The sequence below is a fragment of the Salmo salar genome, chromosome ssa06, assembly GCF_905237065.1.
Source record: "Salmo salar chromosome ssa06, Ssal_v3.1, whole genome shotgun sequence".
Taxonomy (NCBI): domain Eukaryota; kingdom Metazoa; phylum Chordata; class Actinopteri; order Salmoniformes; family Salmonidae; genus Salmo; species Salmo salar.
The window spans coordinates 69,591,733-69,613,591 of record NC_059447.1 but is presented as its reverse complement, the minus strand read 5'-3'; the positions used below and the strand labels follow the sequence as shown (position 1 = coordinate 69,613,591).

The 21,859-nt window shown below is 43.2% G+C and overlaps 1 protein-coding gene across 5 annotated transcripts; it reads left to right on the top strand.

Moving 5' to 3' along the window:
* The first annotated feature begins 456 nt into the window (after positions 1-456).
* Positions 457-21,687, top strand: cmtr1 (cap methyltransferase 1). 5 transcript variants are annotated; one of them, XM_014205661.2, is made up of 27 exons: positions 457-923; positions 2,120-2,227; positions 2,349-2,504; positions 2,645-2,678; positions 6,608-6,715; positions 6,838-6,992; positions 7,134-7,292; positions 7,582-7,674; positions 7,765-7,836; positions 7,952-8,046; positions 11,899-11,971; positions 12,110-12,308; positions 12,416-12,534; positions 12,645-12,741; positions 12,838-12,970; positions 13,060-13,239; positions 13,319-13,375; positions 13,483-13,540; positions 13,702-13,770; positions 14,005-14,136; positions 14,281-14,406; positions 14,515-14,606; positions 15,825-15,893; positions 16,031-16,078; positions 16,185-16,297; positions 19,812-19,920; positions 20,263-21,687. In XM_014205661.2, exons 3-27 carry the CDS (start codon positions 2,475-2,477, stop codon positions 20,396-20,398), a joined length of 2,556 nt encoding a protein of 851 aa, XP_014061136.2. In that variant the 5' UTR covers positions 457-923; positions 2,120-2,227; positions 2,349-2,474; the 3' UTR covers positions 20,399-21,687. The 5 variants fall into 5 exon arrangements, with proteins under 5 accessions (XP_014061136.2, XP_014061134.2, XP_014061135.2 ...); XM_014205659.2 differs by having other exon boundaries at positions 6,608-6,721; XM_014205660.2 differs by having other exon boundaries at positions 2,120-2,233; positions 6,608-6,721.
* Positions 21,688-21,859: the final 172 nt, after the last annotated feature.

The window sequence follows — 21,859 nt, the reverse complement described above, 5'->3', positions numbered from 1 at the left end:
CTTATAGTCATATTAAAATGATTAATTAGATGTAGGCTATTTATCTGTAACTCTAAGACAATGCAATTTCATTTGTTGATGTGCGTTCCCTATTATAAGTAACAAAAATATACTGACTGTATATAGAGATATTGTCTTATTTTATTTCTATCAAAACAACACAAAACTCCAAATTGATTTGGATATTATTTTCAGAACATTGCTATTTAGCGGACAACCACAGAGGGGCGCTGTTGATTGAGGGATGTGGACTTGTGTAACGTTTCTCCAGACTACAATAATACAACTATGAAGCGGGCATGGCTGTAAATGTTGTAACTATTTAATAAATAATGTTGTTTAAATTAGTAATGCTTCAGTAATTGTTGTCGGGTTGGAGTTTTTGCACACATCTGAATCAGGCACTTATCTTGAGCCCCATGCCACCAAAAGCGTCACTAACGTGTGTCATACATATTCGAAGGACCCTTACGATAATTCAGAAAACAGACATTTGAACGCGCATTAACGTTGACCTCGTTTTATGCAACATTAATCACAATTTCTGCGTGGAAATGAATTCTACGAAGAAATACATGTTAATGGATATATTCTAATAAAGTGTGTCGTTGCAATGACAGGTGGAGGTTCTCTAGACGAGAAGAAAATATTTCATGTAGCTAGCTGGTAAACAACTAGCTAGCCCGCTCACTTACAGAGGGTGAAATCGACACAGTTCACGTCGGACTCAGTTTCGTTTCAGATATTCATATCAGAAAAGTGGTGAATCTTCCCATTTGTCGTTGCTAACAGCTAGCTTGGTGCTCGTGCTTAGTTGGCAATCGGGAGTTAGCTAAGATTAGTCGACAAGCAGGAGAGTAACGTTAGGGCTGTGGAATGGTCCGACTTGTTAACGTTAGTTAGCCAAACACAACAAACAAGAGGTAAATACCTACTTCTCTTAGAACTACCTGTAATTGCCAAGCAATTGCGTGGTATAATATATCTCCAATGAGGTAGCATATTACTGCAAAATTAAAATAGATAAAATGCAAGCCAATGCATTTAATCATAAGACAATACACGCTAGGGACTTCATTTTATTTGTATATGCATGCATTTTACTTGATGGATAAGCCACATCATTGTGGCCCTATGTGATTCTATCATAGGAGAATCAAGCAATTGCTTTTTGGCGTCCAACGATATCTGGGCTCCATCCCATTGATGGAGAATAGGCATTTACACTGAATTACTTAATAACTTCCCCCACGTTTTAGTTGCCATCGTATTACAATGTCCAAGCAAATGTAATCAGTGGGTTTGAACTCTAGTGGATTACCATGAAGCAAATGCATCCCTACAGATTTGAATGAAAAAGTACTTAGTTGTCATACTTGAGTAAAAGTAAAGATACCTTAATAGAAAATGACTTAATAAGTAAAAGTCACCCAGTAAAATACTACTTGAGTTTAAAAAATGGTTTGTTTTTAATAAAATACTACTTGAGTAAAATTGTTTGTTTTTAAACATACTTTAGTATCAAAAGTAAATGGAATTGCTCAAATGTACTTAAGTATCAAAAGTCAAAGTATAAATTATTTCAAATTCCTTATATTAAGCAAACCAGACGAAACATTTTATTTATTTATAGATAGCCAGGGGCACACTCCAACACTGAGACATACTTTACAAACAAAACATTTGTGTTTAGTGAGTCTGTCAGATCAGAGGCAGTGGGGATGACCAGGATGTTCTCTTGATAAGTGTGTGAATTGGACCATTTTCCTGTCAACATGTAACGAGTACTTTTGGGTGTCAGGGAGAATATATGGAGTGAAAAGTACATTATTTTCTTTAAGAATGTAGTGAAGTAAAAGTTGGCAAAAATATAAATAGTAAAGTACAGATAGCTAAAAAACTACTTTAGTACTTTAAAGTATTTTTACTTAAGTACTTTACACCACTGTGAAAAAGTGTGTGAGCTATCCTTGTCTTTACCTCGCCTGTTGCATTCACATATCCGGGTCTTTTCAGATCAGTGCACATAGAGAAGAGGAAGCCACTTTACACCAGAGATTTCTAACCATATCTATCCCCCTTGTCTCCTCCTGACCCTACCCCCATCCCTCCTCCTCAGCCATGATGAAGAGAAGGGGCGAGGCGGCCTCTGAACCTGTGAAACGGATTAAGTAACAACACCTTGAGGAAGCCAGCTCAGACGAGGAGTCGCCGCTACTGACAACCAGTCAGTGTAATCACCATCACATTGCTTTATATATAGTTCTCACTGTGCAATGATATTCAGGATTTGGCAGAATGTCACAGGACATGACCTGTGTTTTTGTGTGTGTGCCTCCTCCTCCCAGACTCTAGTCAGAGTGACTCCCACAGTGACTCGGAGGACCATAGACCAGGGTTCTCTATGCCCAGTTGTATCCCAGAATGAGTCAGCCACAGACGATGCCAAACAGAGCGATGCCAACAAGTTCACGATGTATAACAGCGCATCGCAGAAACTCATTGTAAGATGACACTCACGTGTCCCATTGACTTACAAAGATAAAACTATATGTGGGATCATGGATCCCAGAATGTTCCATCCCTCTTCTCATCTCTTTGTCCCTCTCCCATTTTTTTTTGTGTTCCCTTCATCCACCTCCAGGCCAAAATGGGTTTCCGGGAAGGTGAGGGTCTAGGTAAGTTTGGCCAGGGGCGCAAGGAGATCATCGAGGCGTCCACTCAGAGAGGGAGGAGGGGTCTGGGACTCACGCTGCAGGGCTTCCAGGGAGAGCTCTTTGCGGGAATACATGGGAGAAGATTTCCGAAATTAAACACATTTTTAGCTGAATTCCTGGTGATTTTACAGTCTCTTTTGACCAAAAACTAAAAACCTAAAATCACTCAAATCAAGATAAAATCAAATAAATTGTTATTTGTTACATGCGCCAAATACAACGGGTGTAGACTTTACCATGAAATGCTTGTTAACGAGTCCTTCCCAACGATGTCGATAATTATAAAAATAAAAATAGTAACACAAGAGGATTAAAATACACAAGAATGAAGCTATATACAGGAAGTACCAGTACCAGATCAATATGGAGCTATATACAGGGAGTACCAGTACCAGATCAATGTGGAGCGATATACAGGGAGTATCAGATCAATGTGGAGCTATATACAGGGAGTACCAGTACCAGATCAATGTGCAGCTATATACAGGGAGTACCAGTACCAGATCAATGTGCAGCTATATACAGGGAGTACCAGTACCAGATCAATGTGCAGCTATATACAGGGAGTACCAGTACCAGATCAATGTGAAGCTATATACATGGAGTACCAGATCAATACGCAGGGGTACAAGGTATTTGAAGTAGGTATGTTCATAAAGGCAGGGTAAAGTGACTAGGCATCAGGATAGATAATAACAATAAAAATGAATAACAGAGTAGCAGCAGCATATGGTGTGTGTGTGTGTGTGTGTTGTGTCGAATTGCGTGTGTGCGTGGGTGTTGTGTGTGTGTAGTGTGTGTAGTGTGTGTGAATGTGTGAGAGTGTCAGTATAGTGTGTGGGAATGAGTATATATAGTTTTGTAAGTGTGCATAGAGTCAGTGCGAGATAGGGTCAATGCAGATAGTCAGAGTAACTATATACTGTAGCAGTCTTAGAGATATTTAGAAGTCTTATGGCTTGGGGTAGAAGCTGTCACGGAGCCTGTTGGTCTGAGAGCTGATGCTCCGGTACTGTTTGCCGGATGGTAGCAGAGTAAACAGTCTGTGGCTTGTGTAGCTGAAGCCTTTGGCAATTTTTCGGACCTTCCTCTTACACCGTCTGATATAGACGTCCTGGATGGCAGGGAGCTCGAGCCCAGTGATGTACTGGGCCATCCGCATCACCCTCTGTAGCGATTGAGTGTGGTGCATTTGCCATACCAAGCAGTGATGCAGCCAGTCAAGATGCTCTCGATGGTGCAGCTGTAGAAGAGGGCTGATTCCAAATCTTTTCAGGCTCCTGAGGGGGAAGAAGCGCTGTTGTACCCTCTTCACGACTGTATAGGTGTGTGTGGACTATGTTAAGTCCTTAGTGATGTGGACACCAAGGAACTTGAAGCTCTCGACCCGCTCCACTATAGCCCTGTTGATGTAAATGGGGGCCTGCTCTCCCCTCTTTCTGCTGTAGTCCATGATCAGCTCCTTGGTCTTAATGACATTGAGGGAGATGTTGTTGACCTGCCAGCACACTGCCAAGTCTCTGACCTCCTCCCTGTAGGCTGTCTCATTACTCTCGGTGATCAGGCCCACCACCGTCGTGTCCTCAGCAAACTTGATGATGGTGTTGGACTCGTGTGTGGCCACGCAGTCGTGGGTGAACAGGGAATACAGGTGGGGACTAAGCACCTACCCCTGAGGGGCCCCGGTGTTGAGGGTCAGTGTGGCGGAGGTGTAGTTGCCAACCCTCACCCCTGGGGCCAGCCCATCAGGAAGTCAAGGATCAAGTTGCAGAGGGAGGTGTTCAATCCCAGGGTCCCGAGCTTGGAGGGGACTATGGTGCTGAACGCTGAGCGGGCTGGTTTTGGCCTGTGGGCCAACTGTTGCCGACCCATGTTTGAGTAATTCCCTATGAACAAAATGAACAACTGAGAAGTGTTGACACATTTTCATTTGATATGTATTATTAATTTTCAATAGATGTAAAAGCCTACAATAAAAATAATGTGTCACACAATTTCAATAGGCCTAAAAACCTCTGTGCAATGTGAATGGCCTGGTGGTGGATCACATTGATAAATTCCAAGAAGAAAATAGTTACCTTCGTTTATTTTCATGTCACGGAGATAAGATGGACTAAATTCAGAAGTGCAGGTTGCATGTCAAAAAACTCACAAGACATGCACTTGAGCTTGGCATGCTAAACTTCAGAGGAAGGGATTTCCTAAAGCGCAAGAGGCCTACACGCTTGTTTACAGGACAAACATGACATGGAATTGAATACAGGACATAATTAATTCATCTTAAGGTCAGGACTCAGGAGTGCGCATTGCAGTAGCTCACAAACGTGATGCCAGTAGGAGTATATTGAGAATCCCTATCTAAATCAGTTTATCACCTCGACGACGATGCAATTGACATTGACTCCATCAATAGCAAAACAATACAATTATTGCATTTGTTGATGTGGGTTCCCTATTATAAGCAACAAAACTATACTGACTGTATATAGAGGTATATATTGTATTGTTTTCTTTCTATCAAAACAACACAAAACTCCAAATTGATTTGGATATTATTTTCAGAACATTTCTATTTAACGGACAACCACAGAGGGGCGCTTTGATTGAGTGATGTGAACTTGAGTACCGTTTCTCCAGACTACAATAATACAACTATGAAGCGGGCATGGCTGTAAATGTTGTAACTATTTAATAAATAATGTTGTTTAAATTAGTAATGCTTCAGTAGTTGTTGTCGGGTTGGAGTTTTTGCACACATCTGAATCAGGCACTTATCTTGAGCCCCATGCCACCAAAAGCGTCACTTACGTGTGTCATACATATTCGAAGGACCCTTACGATAATTCAGAAAACAGAAATTTGAACGCGCATTAACGTTGACCTCGTTTTATGCGATATTAATCACAATTTCTGCGTGGAAATGAATTCTACGAAGAAATAAAACGTTAATGGATATATTCTAATAAAGTGTGTCGTTGCAATGACAGGTGGAGGTTCTCTAGACGAGAAGAAAATATTTCATGTAGCTAGCTGGTAAACAACTAGCTAGCCCGCTCACTTACAGAGGGTGAAATCGACACTATTCACGTCGGACTCAGTTTCGTTTCAGATATTCATATCAGAAAAGTGGTGAATCTTCCCATTTGTCGTTGCTAACAGCTAGCTTGGTGCTCGTGCTTAGTTGGCAATCGGGAGCTAGCTAAGCTTAGTCGACAAGCAGGAGAGTAACGTTAGGGCTGTGGAATGGTCCGACTTGTTAACGTTAGTTAGCCAAACACAACAAACAAGAGGTAAATACCTACTTCTCTTAGAACTACCTGTAATTGCCAAGGAATTGCGTAGTATAATATATCTCCAATGAGGTAGCATATTACTCCAAAATTAAAACAGATGAAATGCAAGCCAATGCATTTAATCATAATCAAGACAATACACGCTAGGGACTTCATTTTATTTGTATATGCATGCATTTTACTTGATGGATAAGCCACATCATTGTGGCCCTATGTGATTCTATCATAGGAGAATCAAGCAATTGTTTTTTGGCGTCCAACGATATCTGGGCTATTGATGGAGAATAGGCATTTACAGTGAATTACTTCATTAACTTCCAATACATTTTTGTTGTCATCGTATTACAATGTCCAAGCAAATGTAATCAGTGGGTTTGAACTCTGTAGTGGATTACCATGAAGCAAATGCATCCCTACAGAATTGAATGAAAAAGTGTGTGAGCTATCCTTGTCTTTACCTCGCCTGTTGCGTTCACATATCCGGGTCTTTTCAGATCAGTGCACATAGAGAAGAGGAAGCCACTTTACACCAGAGATTTCTAACCATATCTGTCACCCTTGTCTCCTCCTGACCCTACCCCCATCCCTCCTCCTCAGCCATGATGAAGAGAAGGGGCGAGGCGGCCTCTGAACCGCTGAAACGGATTAAGAAACAACACCGTGAGGAAGCCAGCTCAGACGAGGAGTCGCCGCTACTGACAACCAGTCAGTGTAATCACCATCACATTGCTTTATATATAGTTCTCACTGTGCAATGATATTCAGGATTTGGCAGAATGTCACAGGACATGACCTGTGTTTTTGTTTCTGTGTGTGCCTCCTCCCAGACTCTAGTCAGAGTGACTCCCACAGTGACTCGGAGGACCATAGACCAGGGTTCTCTATGCCCGTTGTATCCCAGAATGCATCAGCCACAGACGATGCCAAACAGAGCGATGCCAACAAGTTCACCATGTACAACAGCGTGTCGCAGAAACTCATGGTAAGATGACACTCACGTGTCCCATTGACTTACAAAGATAAAATTACTATGGACCATGGACCCCAGAATGTTCCATCCCTCTTCTCATCTCTTGATCCCTCTCTCACATTTTTTTTTTGTGTTCCCTTCATCCACCTCCAGGCCAAAATGGGTTTCCGGGAAGGTGAGGGTCTAGGTAAGTTTGGCCAGGGGCGCAAGGAGATCATCGAGGCGTCCACTCAGAGAGGGAGGAGGGGTCTGGGACTCACGCTGCAGGGCTTCCAGGGAGAGCTCAACGTTGACTGGCAAGACCAAATCGAGGTATTACACAACAACAACATCATCACAGACATAAGCAAGCAGATAGCTTTGTCACACTTATCTCATCAGATTAAAATAGGCTGTTAGTATGGGATATTTCCCAATTCTATGTACAGTCTACAGGAGAAAAGAATGCACTCACCAATGTAAACAACACCTCTTTCTGCCCCCTCCCTCATTCTCTTCCCCTATCTCCCCCCTCTCTCTCTCTCCCCCTTTCTTCCATCCCACTCTCTCCTCTCTCCCCCCTCTATTCCCCCATCTCTCTGATCTCCCGCTCTCTCTCTAGCCCAGTGCTGTAGAAGAGCTGAAGTGGTTCCCAGAATGCTCCACAGAGATCCCAGATGCAGATGAGCTGAGGGGGTGGATGGCTGTGGGACCGGTACACACATCCGCGTGCACTCACTTTTAACACACATTCTTCTCGATCTGTCATTCTCACTTGTGCACTATATTTTTTGGTCTATCTCAGAGGAAACTGAGGATTGAGGATGAGACAGAGTTTTGCACAGAGGATCTTCTACACAGCCTTCTGAGGTGCAAGGTGAGCCACCTAAAGAACAACCCTCTATTCAACTGCAAACAACTCATCATCATCAGGATATTGATTCTATAATGGCATAAGTAAGTTATGGCAGTAAAAAGTGTGTGGTCTGCAGACGGTGTTTGACGATCTGGAGGGGGAGGAGATGAGGCGAGCTCGAACACGCTCCAACCCCTACGAGACTATTAGAGGAGCCTTCTTCCTCAACAGGTAGCCGACTTATTGAATAACCCACTGATGTTCTAGCATCACACAAACACATGCTAGCTCACACTGTGCTAATGAAGCGCCCTGGGGGCCTCATTTATTACAAAATATACCCCAAAATATGCATGCGCCAGTTTTTCCACATGGTAATTTGTTGTATGGCTACTTCAGGAATATGAACACATCATGAACAGAAAAGGTGAGGAACATATTCTGCAATGGTTATACAAATAAATAGGAAATATATTCTTATGTCTAATTGTTTAGATTCCAAAAGTAAAGCACTTGATTTTCACTCGTCTCATTAATGGCAAACCCTTGAATGTAGGTGTGTCCACACTTTTGACTGGTACTGTATGTATGCTACTATGTAGCCTACTGTAATTTTGATTTGTTGTTAGCCTAGACAATGTTTCCGAATTCGTGGGCAGTCCAGCATATTTAGGTTGGGGGGAAAGTCAATGCAAAACATTGTTGAATTAACAGGTCCACAACTATTTGCAGTTGTTTTCTCTTTCTGTCACAGTCCTTTGCCAGATATAGCATAAATTACTGCAAAACATGTAAACATTCTGCCAATAAAGTAAATAGACTGGTAGCTTATGTCAAATATTTGACAGTATGGGTAGGCGACAGTATTGCTGTGTGATAGGAGCACGACATCATTGCCTATTTAATTTGAGCCAATACCAAGGCAGGACATAGAAACCCAATAATCTATTGATAAACTAAATATTGAGCAACAATTCGTCCTTTGCATTGAAGTGTGGGCTGTAGCATACTTTTAAATTGTTTCCAATATACTACATTTCCAAAAGTTAGTACATTCATCTATTTCAGCCACACCCGTTACTGACAGGTGTATAAAATCGAGCACACAGCCATGCAATCTCCAAAGTTGAACATTGGCAGTAGAATGGCCTTACTGAAGAGCTCAGTGATTTTCAACTGGCAACGTCATAGGATGATGCCTTTCCAACAAGTCAGTTCATCAAATTTCTGCCCTGCTAGAGCTGCCCTGGTCAACTGTAAGTGCTGTTATTGTGAAGTGGAAACATCTAGGAGCAACAATGGCTCAGTCGCGAAGTGGTAGGCCACACAAGCTCACAGAACGGGACCGACGAGTACTGAAGCGCGTAGCGCGTAAAACTCGTCTGTTCTTGGTTGCAACACTCACTACCGAGTTCCAAACTGCCTCTGAAAGCAACGTCAACACAAGAACTGTTCTTCTGGAGTTTCATGAAATGGGGTTTTATGGCTGAGAAGCCACACCCAAGCCTAAAATCACAATGCGCAATGCCATGCGTTGGTTGGAGTGGTGTAAAGCTCACCTGCCCAAATACATAGTTGCCAACTGTAAAGTTAGGTGGAGGAGGAATAATGGTCTGGGGCTGTTTTTAATGGTTTCGGGCTAGACTGTTTAGTTCCAGTGAAGGGAAATCTTAATGCTACAGGATACAATGACATTCTAGACGATTCTGTGCTTCCAACTTTGTGGTAACAGTTTGGAGGAAGGCCCTTTCCTGTTTCAGCATTACAATGCCCCTCTGCACAAAGCGAGGTCCATACAGAAATGGTTTGTTGAGATCAGTGTGGATGAACTTCATTGTCCTGCACAGAGCCCTGACCTCAACCCCATCGAACACATTTGGGATAAATTGGAACGCGGACTGCGAGCCAGGCATAATCGCCCAACATCAGTGCCCGACCTCACTAATGCTCTTGTGGCTGAATGGAAGCAAATCCCTGTAGCAGTGTTCCAACATCTAGTGGAAAGCCTTCCCAGAAGACTGGAGGCTGTTTTATTTTGGAATGAGATGTTCAACGAGCAGGTGTTCAAATACTTTTGTTCATGTAGTGTACAGTCAATCTTGCAGAATGAGCAGACTGGCCCTTGCTATAGGTAGCATGCATGTTTAGTTTGAAAAAGTCACTGCAAAAATATTCTGGCCACACCTCTACAGAAATGTGATCAAATGCCATTGCTCTTTTACAAACTGGTGTGGCCTAATTCCAATAGTGACAAATTATACAGCAAATAAAGGGTGTTATTGTCACCATAAAATGTGAATGCAAGGTGTTTTCCAGGCAGAGCTTTATTGCTGCGTATGTACAGTCGTGGCCAAAAGTTTTGAGAATTACACAAATATTGATTTTCACAAAGTCTGCTGCCTCAGTTTGTATGATGGCAATTTGCATATACTCCAGAATGTTATGAAGAGTGATCAGATGAATTGCAATTAATTGCAAAGTCCCTCTTTGCCTTGCAAATTAACTGAATCCCCCAAAAACATTTCCACTGCATTTCAGCCCTGCCACAAAAGGACCAGCTGACATCATGTCAGTGATTCTCTCGTTAACACAGGTGTGAGTGTTGACGAGGACAAGGCTGGAGATCACTCTGTCATGCTGATTGAGTTTGAATAACAGACCGGAATTTTCAAAAGGAGGGTGGTGCTTGGAATCATTGTTCTTCCTCTGTCAACCATGGCTACCAGCAAGGAAACATGTGCCGTCATCATTGCTTTGCCCAAAAAGGGCTTCACAGGCAAGGATGTTGTTGCCAGTAAGATTGCACCTAAATCAACCATTTATCGGATCATCAAGAACTTCAAGGAGAGCGGTTCAATTGTTGTGAAGAAGGCTTCAGGGCGCCCAAGAAAGTCCAGCAAGCTCCAGGACCGTCTCCTAAAGTTTATTCAGCTGCGGAATCGGGGCACCACCAGTACAGAGCTTGCTCAGGAATGGCAGTAGGCAGCTGTGAGTGCATCTGCACGCACAGTGAGGCGAAGACTTTTGGAGGATGGCCTGGTGTCAAGAAGGGCACCATAGAAGTCACTTCTCTCCAGGAAAAACATCAGGGACAGACTGATATTCTGCAAAAGGTATAGGGATTGGACTGCTGAGGACTGGTGTAAAGTCATTTTCTCTGATGAATCCCTGTTGAGATTGTTTGGGGCATCCGGAAAAAAGCTTGTCTGGAGAAGACAAGTTTAGTGCTACCGTCAGTCCTGTGTCATGCCAACAGTAAATCATCCTGAGACCATTCATGTGTGGGGTTGCTTCTCAGCCAAGGGTGTGGGCTCACTCACAATTTTGCCTAAGAACACAGCCATGAATAAAGAATGGTACCAATACATCCTCCGAGAGCAACTTCTCCCAACCATCCAGGAACAGTTTGGTGACGAACAATGCCTTTTCCAGCATGCTGGGGCACCTTGCCATAAGGCAAAAGTGATAACTAAGTTGTTCAGGAACAAAACATCGATATTTTGGGTCCATGGCCAGGAAACTCCCCAGACCTTAATCCCATTGAGAACTTGTGGTCAATCCTCAAGAGGCGGGTGGACAAACATAAACCCACAAATTCTGACAAGCTACAAGCATTGATTATGCAAGAATGGGCTGTCATCAGTCAGGATGTGGCCCAGAAGTTAATTGACAGCATGCCAGGGCGGATTGCAGAGGCCTTGAAAAAGAAGGGACAACACTGCAAATATTGACTCTTTGCATCAACTTCATGTAATTGTCAATTAAAAGCCTTTGACACTTATGAAATGCTTGTAATTATACTTTAGTATTCCATAGTAACATCTGACAAAAATATCTAAAGACACTGAGGCAGCAGACTTTGAAAATGTATATTTGTGTCATTCTCAAAACCTTTGGCCACGACTGTATAGTGGGTGCCAAGTTTATAAATCTCAATATTTTTGGACGTACGTATTCTTTTCAGAAATGGCACATGCCGATATTAAGTGTCAAATTCACGCCAAGGTTCTAAATGAGGCCCCCGGCTTTTTACTTACAGTAGCTGATAATAATGACTCACTTATCTGTTTGTTTTCTTTCTAGAGCGGCTATGAAGATGGCCAACATGGATCACGTCTTTGACGGCATGTTCACCAACCCAAAGGATTCACAAGGGGTGAGTGACCCTTTCCATTCACACTTGAACTAGTCAATGAAAGTGACATGTAGCAAATGCATATTTGGTAGATATTTGTGACGGGTTTCCAGGTGTTACGTGATAAAGGTGTGTTTCTGTCCGTCTCTCCCCATGCAGAAGCCCCAGACGCGAGAGCGCGAGGGGGAGCTGCTGTATTTCGGGGATGTGTGTGCGGGGCCGGGGGGATTCTCAGAGTACATCCTGTGGAGGCGGCGCTGGCATGCCAAGGGATTCGGCATGACCCTCAAAGGACCCTGCGACTTCAAACTGGAAGACTTCTACGCTGCACCCAGCGAACTGTTTGAACCCTACTACGGTATGTACCATGGTGGATCCCATGTGCTGATCGTCAAATGTGGTTGAACAAATTGGAATAAGATCTTATGGTCATCGTCTTTGCTTTTCACCCTCCCTGTGGCTCAGGGGAAGGTGGGGTGGACGGGGATGGTGACATCACTCGTCCGGAGAACATCAGTGCCTTCCGGAATTTCATCATGGAGAGTACAGAGAGGAGAGGACTGCACTTCCTCATGGCTGACGGGGTGAGTTGGAGTCTTCATCGCACTGTGTCATCATTGGCCAAAGGCTTAGTGAGACGTGTTCTGATTGGTAGGGTGTGTTGTTGAGCACATCTTTGTTTTCTGATTGGTAGGGGTTCTCAGTGGAGGGGCAGGAGAACATCCAGGAGATTCTGAGCAAACAACTACTGCTCTGTCAGTTCCTCACCGCAATGTCTGTGCTCCGGACAGGTACGTCCGTCCGTCCGTCCGTCTGTCTGTCTCTCTCTCTCTTACTATCCAGAAGTGTAAGGACAGTGAGTGACTTGTGTTCTCTGTCTCCCCCAGGTGGTCACTTCGTGTGTAAAACCTTTGACCTGTTCACTCCGTTCAGTGTGGGGCTGGTGTACCTGCTCTACCTCTGCTTCGACCGGGTGTCCCTCTTCAAACCCATCACCAGCAGGCCCGCCAACTCCGAGAGGTGTGTGTGTAAATGCTGTTGAGGCCAATACTATATACTTTGACCAATACCTATTAGCTATGTTCTGACATTATATCCCTGGTTTTCAGATACATTGTGTGTCGCGGTCTGAAGCCTGGTTCAGATCCGGTCAGGGAGTACATGTTCACAGTCAACCTGAAGCTCAACCACCTGAGGAACTCGGAGTCTGACGTCAACGAGGTGATGCCCATCGAACTCATCAAAGGAGACACTGAGTTCTACAACCACATGATCAACTCTAACGAGAGGTAGAAAGGCACGCGCACACACACGCACACACACGCACAAATAAACAAAGGCTTTATAATCATCCATGTCTCCCTGCAGCCACTGTGTTGTCCAGATCAAAGCCCTGGCTAAGATCCATGCCTACGTCTTAGACCCGTGAGTTACCTACCCCCTCCCTTCTATTGTTCCAATCAGTGTAAACGTGTTGGAATGTAGTGTACCTGCATGTGCAAGTACAATCTGACTGGGTTGTGTATTGTCAGGACCCTGTCAGAGGCCAGGCAGGCTGATATTCGGAAGGAGTGTCTGAAGCTTTGGGGGGTGAGTAGTACTGAGTTAGTGAGGGCTGGTCAGTGTGTATAGAGACTGGTATCTGAGCAGTTCAGCAGTTCAATCACCTAGCTTCATAGCACTCACTAGTTATTTGTTTATTTATGTCTCTCTCTCTCTGTGTGTGTCTATCTCTCTTTCTGTCTCTTTAGATCCCTGATAAGGCCAGAGTCACTCATGTCTCCTCAGACCCCAATTCCAAATTCTATGAGCTGATGAAGGTGAGATTGTGGCCTACCATCCCTTACCTAGTATCAAGGAAAGGGTTTGTTTGATACGGTAGTCTGCAGTACATAGTCACACTGAACTGTGTGCATTTAATTGTCTGTATGGTGATAGTGTTTTTATCACCATGTGTTTGATCATGTATTAGTAGAATTTAACGTTTTCTCTTTCTATGTCTCACTCTCTCTTTGTCTCTTATCTATGTCTCTCTCTTTGCCTATGTCTCTCAGGGTTCTGACATCGAGTTGTTGAACTCCAAGCCCACCCCTCTGAGCTCCACCACTCTGGATAAGGTGCACCATGTCCTGGATTACCGGTGCATTGTGGGAGGAGGGGAACAGCTCTTCCTGTTAGGTCTTGGGGTGAGAGAGAGCAGACGCCACTATGGACCTGGGCCATGATCATCTCAGCAGAAGTTCTCTTGTTATTCACAAATAGACATGGGTATCCCACTCTTCTCATGCCTCTCTCTCTCTCTCTCTCTCTCTCTCTCTCTCTCTCTACAGAAGTCTCAGATCTACACCTGGGACGGCAAGCATCCTCTGCGCTGGAGGAAGCTGGAGAACTTCAAGCTGGAGCTGCCCAGAGAGACCCTGCTCAGTGTAGAGATTGTCCAGGAGCTGAAGGGAGAGGTGAGAGAGGAGAGGAAGAGATGGGGGGGTTGAATAGGGGAAGGCGAAGGAAGAGAGTAAGTAATTACTATGGTTGTTTACCTTTTTTGAAATGTTTGTTGAACACAGGGTAAAGCCCAGCGCAGGATTAACGCGGTACATGTGCTAGATGCCCTGGTTCTCAACGGCACTGACGTACGGGTCCAGCACTTCAACCAACGGTGAGGCAACAACCCTAACCTTCACCCAGGGGTGAAAGTAGATTTAACGGAGTGGCTACGGATCTGACTTTTCTGGACCCCTCTTTCCGACAGCTAAAGTCCCGATGCTTCTGTACATGTGTGGGATTCTCTACTTACTGACTCTGCTCTACTCGAAGAGAACGGGCAACTCTGCTATGGTGCTCATTTACTAAAGTTAGATCAGCACATACAATGTTACTGTAAAATTAAAAACACCACCTAATTTCTTATGAGATTATAGTATGATTGTGCGAATGGTGAAATGTTTCTCTCATGTGGCCAAAACTCAATAGCGCGCCACTAGGCAAAATGTGTGCTTACAGTGCATTTGTAAAGTATTCAGACGCCTTTACTTTATCCACATTTTGTTACGTTACAGCCTTATTAAAAAAATATATATCATAATTAATCTACACACAATGCCCCATAATGACAAAGTGAAACAGGTTTTTAGAAATGTTTGCAAATTTATAAAAAAAATACTAGAACAGAAATACATTATTTACATAAGTATTCAGACCCTTTGTTATGAAACTCGAAATTGAGTTCAGGTGCATCCTGTTTCCATTGATCATCCTTGATGTTTCTACAACTTGATTGGAGTCCACCTGTGGTAAATTGAATTCATTGGACATGATTTGGAAAGGCGCACACACCGTAACAAAATGTGGGAAAAGTCAAGACGTCTGAATACTTTCAGAACGCGCTGTATATTTAAAATAAACACAGGTAGGCTATGCTACAGTTTACCATCTGCTCTAAAATTCTATCATTTTACATTATTCAAAACAACACTGGGCTGCTTCTAATCAACACTGTATAACACAAGAAGATCTAAATGCATATCCCCATGAAACTGATTGAGATCAAATGGTTGGTGTGCAGATGCTGCATGGCCGTTTCACCAGTAAAACAGTGAACTTGTCTTTCACCATTGACAGTGAGAAATGTAAAGGGTGGGTGACCATACAAATGTGTGCTTAATGTAGAGGTAAAGAAATGTGTGTAAAACGTGATTTGGATCTTCGGCTCTGTGGAAAAGGGATCCATGGAGCTGCAGCCTCTGCCTAGATTAACATTTTGGATAGAAGATTCTGGGCCTAATAGTACCAGACTGTACCGGCTTACTTTCACCCCTGCCTTCACCTTATCTGGTGATAACATGTATTGTTGCTGAACTGTGGTCACTGTCTCCAGAATCCAGATGGCGGAGAAGTTTGTGAGGGCTGTGTCCAAGCCAAGCCGACCAGACATGAACCCAATCAGGTAACAACCCTACACTCTAACTGTTTTTCTGCTTGAATAAGAATACATATAAAGGGGAGATCTGGAGGAATATTTTGGGAAGTCCTAATGTTTTTTTTCTTCTCCAAGTCCTAATGTTTCTCTGCTTTTCTCCTCAGAGTGAAAGAGGTGTACAGGCTGGAGGAGATGGACAAGATCTTTGTCAGGTATGAGAAGATTATTGCTATTGCCATAGTCAACATTTGAGAGGGAGAACTTCGCATTAGTCTAAGAATGTATAAATAAATGAATGTGTATTCCTCAACCTCCTAGACTGGAAATGAAGGTGACTAAGAGTTCAGGAGGAGTCCCTCGTCTGTCCTACACTGGCCGGGACGACCGCCACTTCCTCCCGAATGGCCTATACATCATCAAAACTATCAACGGTATGTACTGTAGCTAAGGTGACATACAGTGCAGTTGGAAAGTATTAAGACCCCTTGACTTTTTCCACATTTTGTTACGTTACAGCCTTATTCTACAATGGGTTAACATTTTTTTCTTCTCATCAATCTACACACAATACCACAATGACAAAGCAAAAACAGGTTTAGAAATGTTAGCAAATTTATAAAATAAAAAACTGATATCACATTTACATAAGTTTTCAGACCCCTTTACTCAGTACTTTGTTGATGCACCTTTGGCAGCGATTACAGCCTCAAGTCTTCTTTGCTATGACGCTACAAGCTTGGCACACCGGTATTTGGGGAGTTTCTCCCATTCTTCTCTGCAGATCCTCTCAATCTCGTCAGGTTTGATGGGGAGCGTCGCTGCACAGCTATTTTCAGGTCTCTCCAGAGATGTTAGTCCGGGTTCAAGACAGGCTCTGGCTGGGCCACTCAAGGACAAACATCCCCACAGCATGATGCTGCCACCAACATGCTTCACCGTATACATGGTGCCAGGTTTCCTCCAGACGTGACGCTTGCCATTCAGGCCAAAGATTTCAGTCTTGGGTTTCATCAGACCAGAGAATCTTGTTTCTCATGGTCTGAGAGTCCTTTAAGTGCCTTTTGGCAAACTCCAAGCAGACTGTCATGTGCCTTTTACTGAGGAGTGGCTTCCGTCTGGCCACTCAACCATAAAGGCCTGATTGGTGGAGTGCTGCAGAGATAGTTGTCCTTCTGGAAGGTTCTCCCATCTCCACAGAGGAACTCTGTCAGAGTGACCATCGGGTTCTTGGTCACTTCTCTGACCAAGGCCCTCCGATTGCTCAGTTTGGCCAGGCAGCCAGCTCTAAGACGAGTCTTGATGGTTCCAAACTTCTTCCATTTAAGAATGTTGAAGGCCACTGTGTTCTTGGGGACCTTCAATGCTGCAGAATTTTTTTTTGGTGTCCTTCCCCAGATCTGTGCCTCAACACAATCCTATCTCGGAGCTCTACAGACAATTCCTTTGACCTCATGGCTTGGTTTTTGCTCTGACATGCACTGTCAACTGTGGGACCTTTATATAGACAGGTGTGTGCCTTTCCAAATCATGTCCAATCAATTGAACTTACCACAGGTGGACTCCATCAAGTTGTAGAAACATCTCAAGGATGATCAATGGAAATCCAATACACCTGAGCTCAATTTCGAGTCTCATGGCAAAGGGTCTGAATACGTACAGTACCCGTCAAAAGTTTGGACACACCTAATAATTCGTTGTTTTCTTTTTTTACTATGTTCTACATTGTAGAATAATAGTGAAGACATAAACTATGAAGTAACACATGGAATCATGTAGTAACCCAAAAAGTGTTAAACAAATCAAAATATATTTTCGATCCTTCAAAGTTGCCACCCTTTGCTTTGATGACAACTTTGCACACTCTTGGCATTCTCTCAACCAGCTTTACTAGTCTTGAAGGAGTTCCCACATATGTTGAGCACTTGTTGGCTGCTTTTCCTTCACTCTGCAGTCCAACTCATCCCAAACCATCTCAGTTGGGTTGAGGTCGGTGATTGTGGAGGCCAGGTCATCTGATGCAGCACTCCATCACTCTCTTTGGTCAAATAGCTCTTACACAGCCTGGAGGTCATTGTCCAGTTGAAAAATATATGATAGTCCCACTAAGCGCAAACCAGATGGGATGACGTATAGCTGTAGAATGCTGTGGTAGCCTTGCTGGTTAAGTGTGCCTTGAATTCTAAATTAATCACTGACATTGTCACCAGCAAAACACCATCACACCTCCTCCTCCAAGCTTAAAGGTGGGAACCACACATGCGGAGATCATCCGTTCGCCTACTCTGCGTCTCACAAAGACACAGCAGTTGGAACCAAAAATCTCACATTTGGCCTCATCAGACCAAAGGACAGATTTCCACCGGTTTAGTGTCCATTGCTCATGTTTCTTGGACCAAGCAAGTCTCTTCTTATTATTGGTGTACATTAGTAGTGGTCTCTTTGCAGCAATTCGACCATGAAGGCCTGATTCACGCAGTCTCCTCTGAACAGTTGATGTTGAGATGTGTCTGTTACTTGAACTCTGTGAAGCATTTATCAATTTCTGAGTCTAGTAACTCTATCCTCTGCAGCAGAGGTAACTCGGGGTCTTCCTTTCCTGTGGCGGTCCTCATGAAAGCCAGTTTCATAATAGCGCTTGATGACTTTTGCGACTGCACTTGAAGAAACTTTCAAAGTTCTTGAAATGTTCCTAATTGACTGACCTTCATGTCTTAAAGTAATGATAGACTGTTTGTCTTTGCTTATTTGAGCTGTTAATATGGACTTGGTCTTTTACCAAATAGCCATATCTTCTGTATACCACCCCTACCTTGTCACAACACAACTGATGGCTCAAACGCATTAAGAAGGAAAGAAATTGCACAAATGTACTTTTATCAAGGCACACCTGTTAATTAAGAGAATACCAAGAGTATGCAAAGCTGTCATCAAGGCAAAGGGTGGCTACTTTGAAGAATCTCAAATATTACATATATAGTTTTGATGTCCTCACTATTATTCTACAATGTAGGTGTGTCCAAACGTTTGACTGATACTGTATGTATAAAAAATTATAAACAGAAATGCCTTATTTACATTTGCAAAAATGTAATAAAAAAAAAACGTTTTCACTTTGTCATTATGGGATATTGTGTGTTGATTGAGTAAAAAATGTTATTTAAAACATTTTAGAATAAAGCTGTAACGTAAAAAATGTGAAAAAGGGAAGTGGTCTGAATACTTTACGAATGCACTGTATATTATAAAAGAGCATCAATGCTAGGAGAGTGTGGATTTATGCACACTGAACAAAAATAAATACGCGACATGTAAAGTGTTGGTCCCATGTTTCAGGAGCTGAAATCAAAGATGCCAGACATATTCCATGTACACAAAAAGGTTATCTCTCTAAAATGTTGTGCCCAAATTTGTTTGTTATCCCTGTTAGTGAGAATTTCTCCTTTGCCAAGATAATCCATTCACCTGACTGGTGCGGCATATCAGTAAGCGGATTAAACCGCATGGTCATTACACAGGTGCTCCTTATGCTGGTGACAATAAAAGGCCACTCTCTAAAATGTGCAGTTTTGTCACACAACACAATGTCACAGATGTCTCAAGTTTTGAGGGAGCGTGCAATTGGCATTCTGACTGCAGGAATGTCCATCAGAGCTATTGCCAGAGAATTACATTTTAATTTCTCTACCATAAGCCGCCTCCAACATTGTTTTAGAGAATTTGGCAGCCTCACAACCGCAGACCACGTGTATGGCGTCGTGTGGGACCTAATTAATTTATTTCAATTGATTGATTTCCTTAAATGAACTGCAACTCAGTAAAGTCTTTGAAATGTTTGCATGTTGTGTTTATATTTTTGGTGTGTGTGTGAAAGGTAGAGCATTACTGCTCTAGGATGCAGGAGTCTGGATGTTTTCTCACAGACATTTCTCTTCCTCTGACGTGCAGATCCCTGGACGATGGCGTACAGTAAGAACACCAAGAGGAAGTTTTTCTTCAACAAGATGACTAAACAGTCCACTTACGACCTGCCAGCCAACTCTGTGGCCCCGTTCCAGTGCGTACCACTATGCACCGGTCTCAAATCTGTGTGGTAGACTAGGATATGTGCGACAAGGGATTGTCTGCATGTTTTTGCATCTGAACCTAGTCTACTCTAGACAGGGGGTCTCAAACCTCTCCTCTGGGACCCCCAGACATTTCACAATTGTGTTGTAGCCCTGAACTACCTCAACTCAAGTGCTTGATGATTAGTTGAGAAGTTGGATCAGGTGTGCTAGCTCTTGAATAGATCAAATACATGGAACGGCTGGATGTCCCCAAGGAGCAGTATGAAATTGATTGAAAGGTTATTGAACTGAATATGTTGTTTCTAATTTGTGTGTGTGTGTCTCCTCAGCGTCTGCCATACAGAGCGTCTGTTCTGGGCATGGGAGGACGGGGTCAGAGTTCACGACTCTCAGACGCGGGTTGACCCTGAGAAGCTGTCTAAGGACAATGTGCTTTCCTTCATCCACCAGCACTACCAGCCCTGAGCCACCAGGGGGAGCCCCCCAGACACATAGAATATTGCCATAGACAGATAACAGTACCCTGCACATGGTTTGGCAAACTGGCATTCACAAAATGTTCATGGTTGCTATTTTGGCTTGAAAAAAAATTGGTGGTGAGAATTGGATTGTAATAAAATGTTTGGTGCCAACATGAAGGACAGTTTGCCGAACTCTGTGACAGCTCTCTGTAATTATGTTACATAGACCACTCTCTCCTCTACTGCCCCAAGCTCTATGTATCAGATCAGATCCACTGTACAGAATGCAGCTTAGAAGTGATTTTAATACTCTATGAAGAAAACCAACATTGACAAGCTGTCACATTACGTGTTGCATTGCATGCTCCTGTTTTTTCTATTGATTCCATGCCCCCCGTCCCTTTGCTTGTATTCATGCCATGCCTCCATGATTTGCAGTGTGTTTGTGTACAAGATGCGGTGGTGTACTCTAATTTAGAACCTCTCTCCGAAGCTCAAACACTACATATGTTTTTATCTGGAACTGAAAACCTCCCATTGTGCCTTTTTAAAGGGATACTTTGGGATTTTGGCAATGAGGTCCTTTTCTACTTCCAGAGTCAGATGAACTCATGGATACCATTTTTGTCTGTGTCCAGTATGAAGGAAGTTAGAGGTAGTTTCCCTTTAAGGCTCTGCACTATGTGTTCTGGTATGCCTGACTTTCAAAACTGAGTCCAACCATCTCACCCACCCAGCTTGTTTTTACCCTCCAAGAACTTTACTGGAGTGCCTAGCCAGTCAAGCTCTTCTCCTTTCAGCAACAACTAAACCTTTGTACACATGGTGAGTGGTGAGATGTAGCATAACTAGTTCCCAGAGCGGGGTTGGGGTCCAATCCATTTCAGTTCAGAAAGTAAACCAAATTCTAATTCCACATTTTCCTCATCAAAAAGATTTGGAATTGCAGTGTACTTCCTGAATTGACTGGAATTGAAATGGAATTTACCCCAACCCTGGTCAGGGAAAAACTCCTGGCCTTCATTGAAAAACTGGGTTATATCAAGTAGAGCCTTTCCTTCCATGCATTCTAGCCTGTCTGTCTAGGGGATTAATGGGGGTTTCAGGTTTTGGGACTTACTTTCTACTCGTCGTCACCCTGTGTTTATTTTGTTGCATCTTGTTGCCTTGCTCCGCTATCCTAGTTTTGTTTAGTTTGTGAAATATTAAGGATGAGGTAACTTTTTTCTTTATGTTTCAAACCCTGTTGATGATAATGTAGTAATAAAAAGAAAAGTTTGTTCTTCCCAGAAACCTTTCCCCCAGGCCCAGTTGTCCTTTACACACACAATCACTCCTGCCCTCTACCTTTACCATAGCTGATGTGGTGAATGTTCTGCCACAAAATGTCTGGATGCTACATATTGGCAGTGACTGAGTTATCCTACTATGCATCATGATACATATGATCCATTATATCACAGGC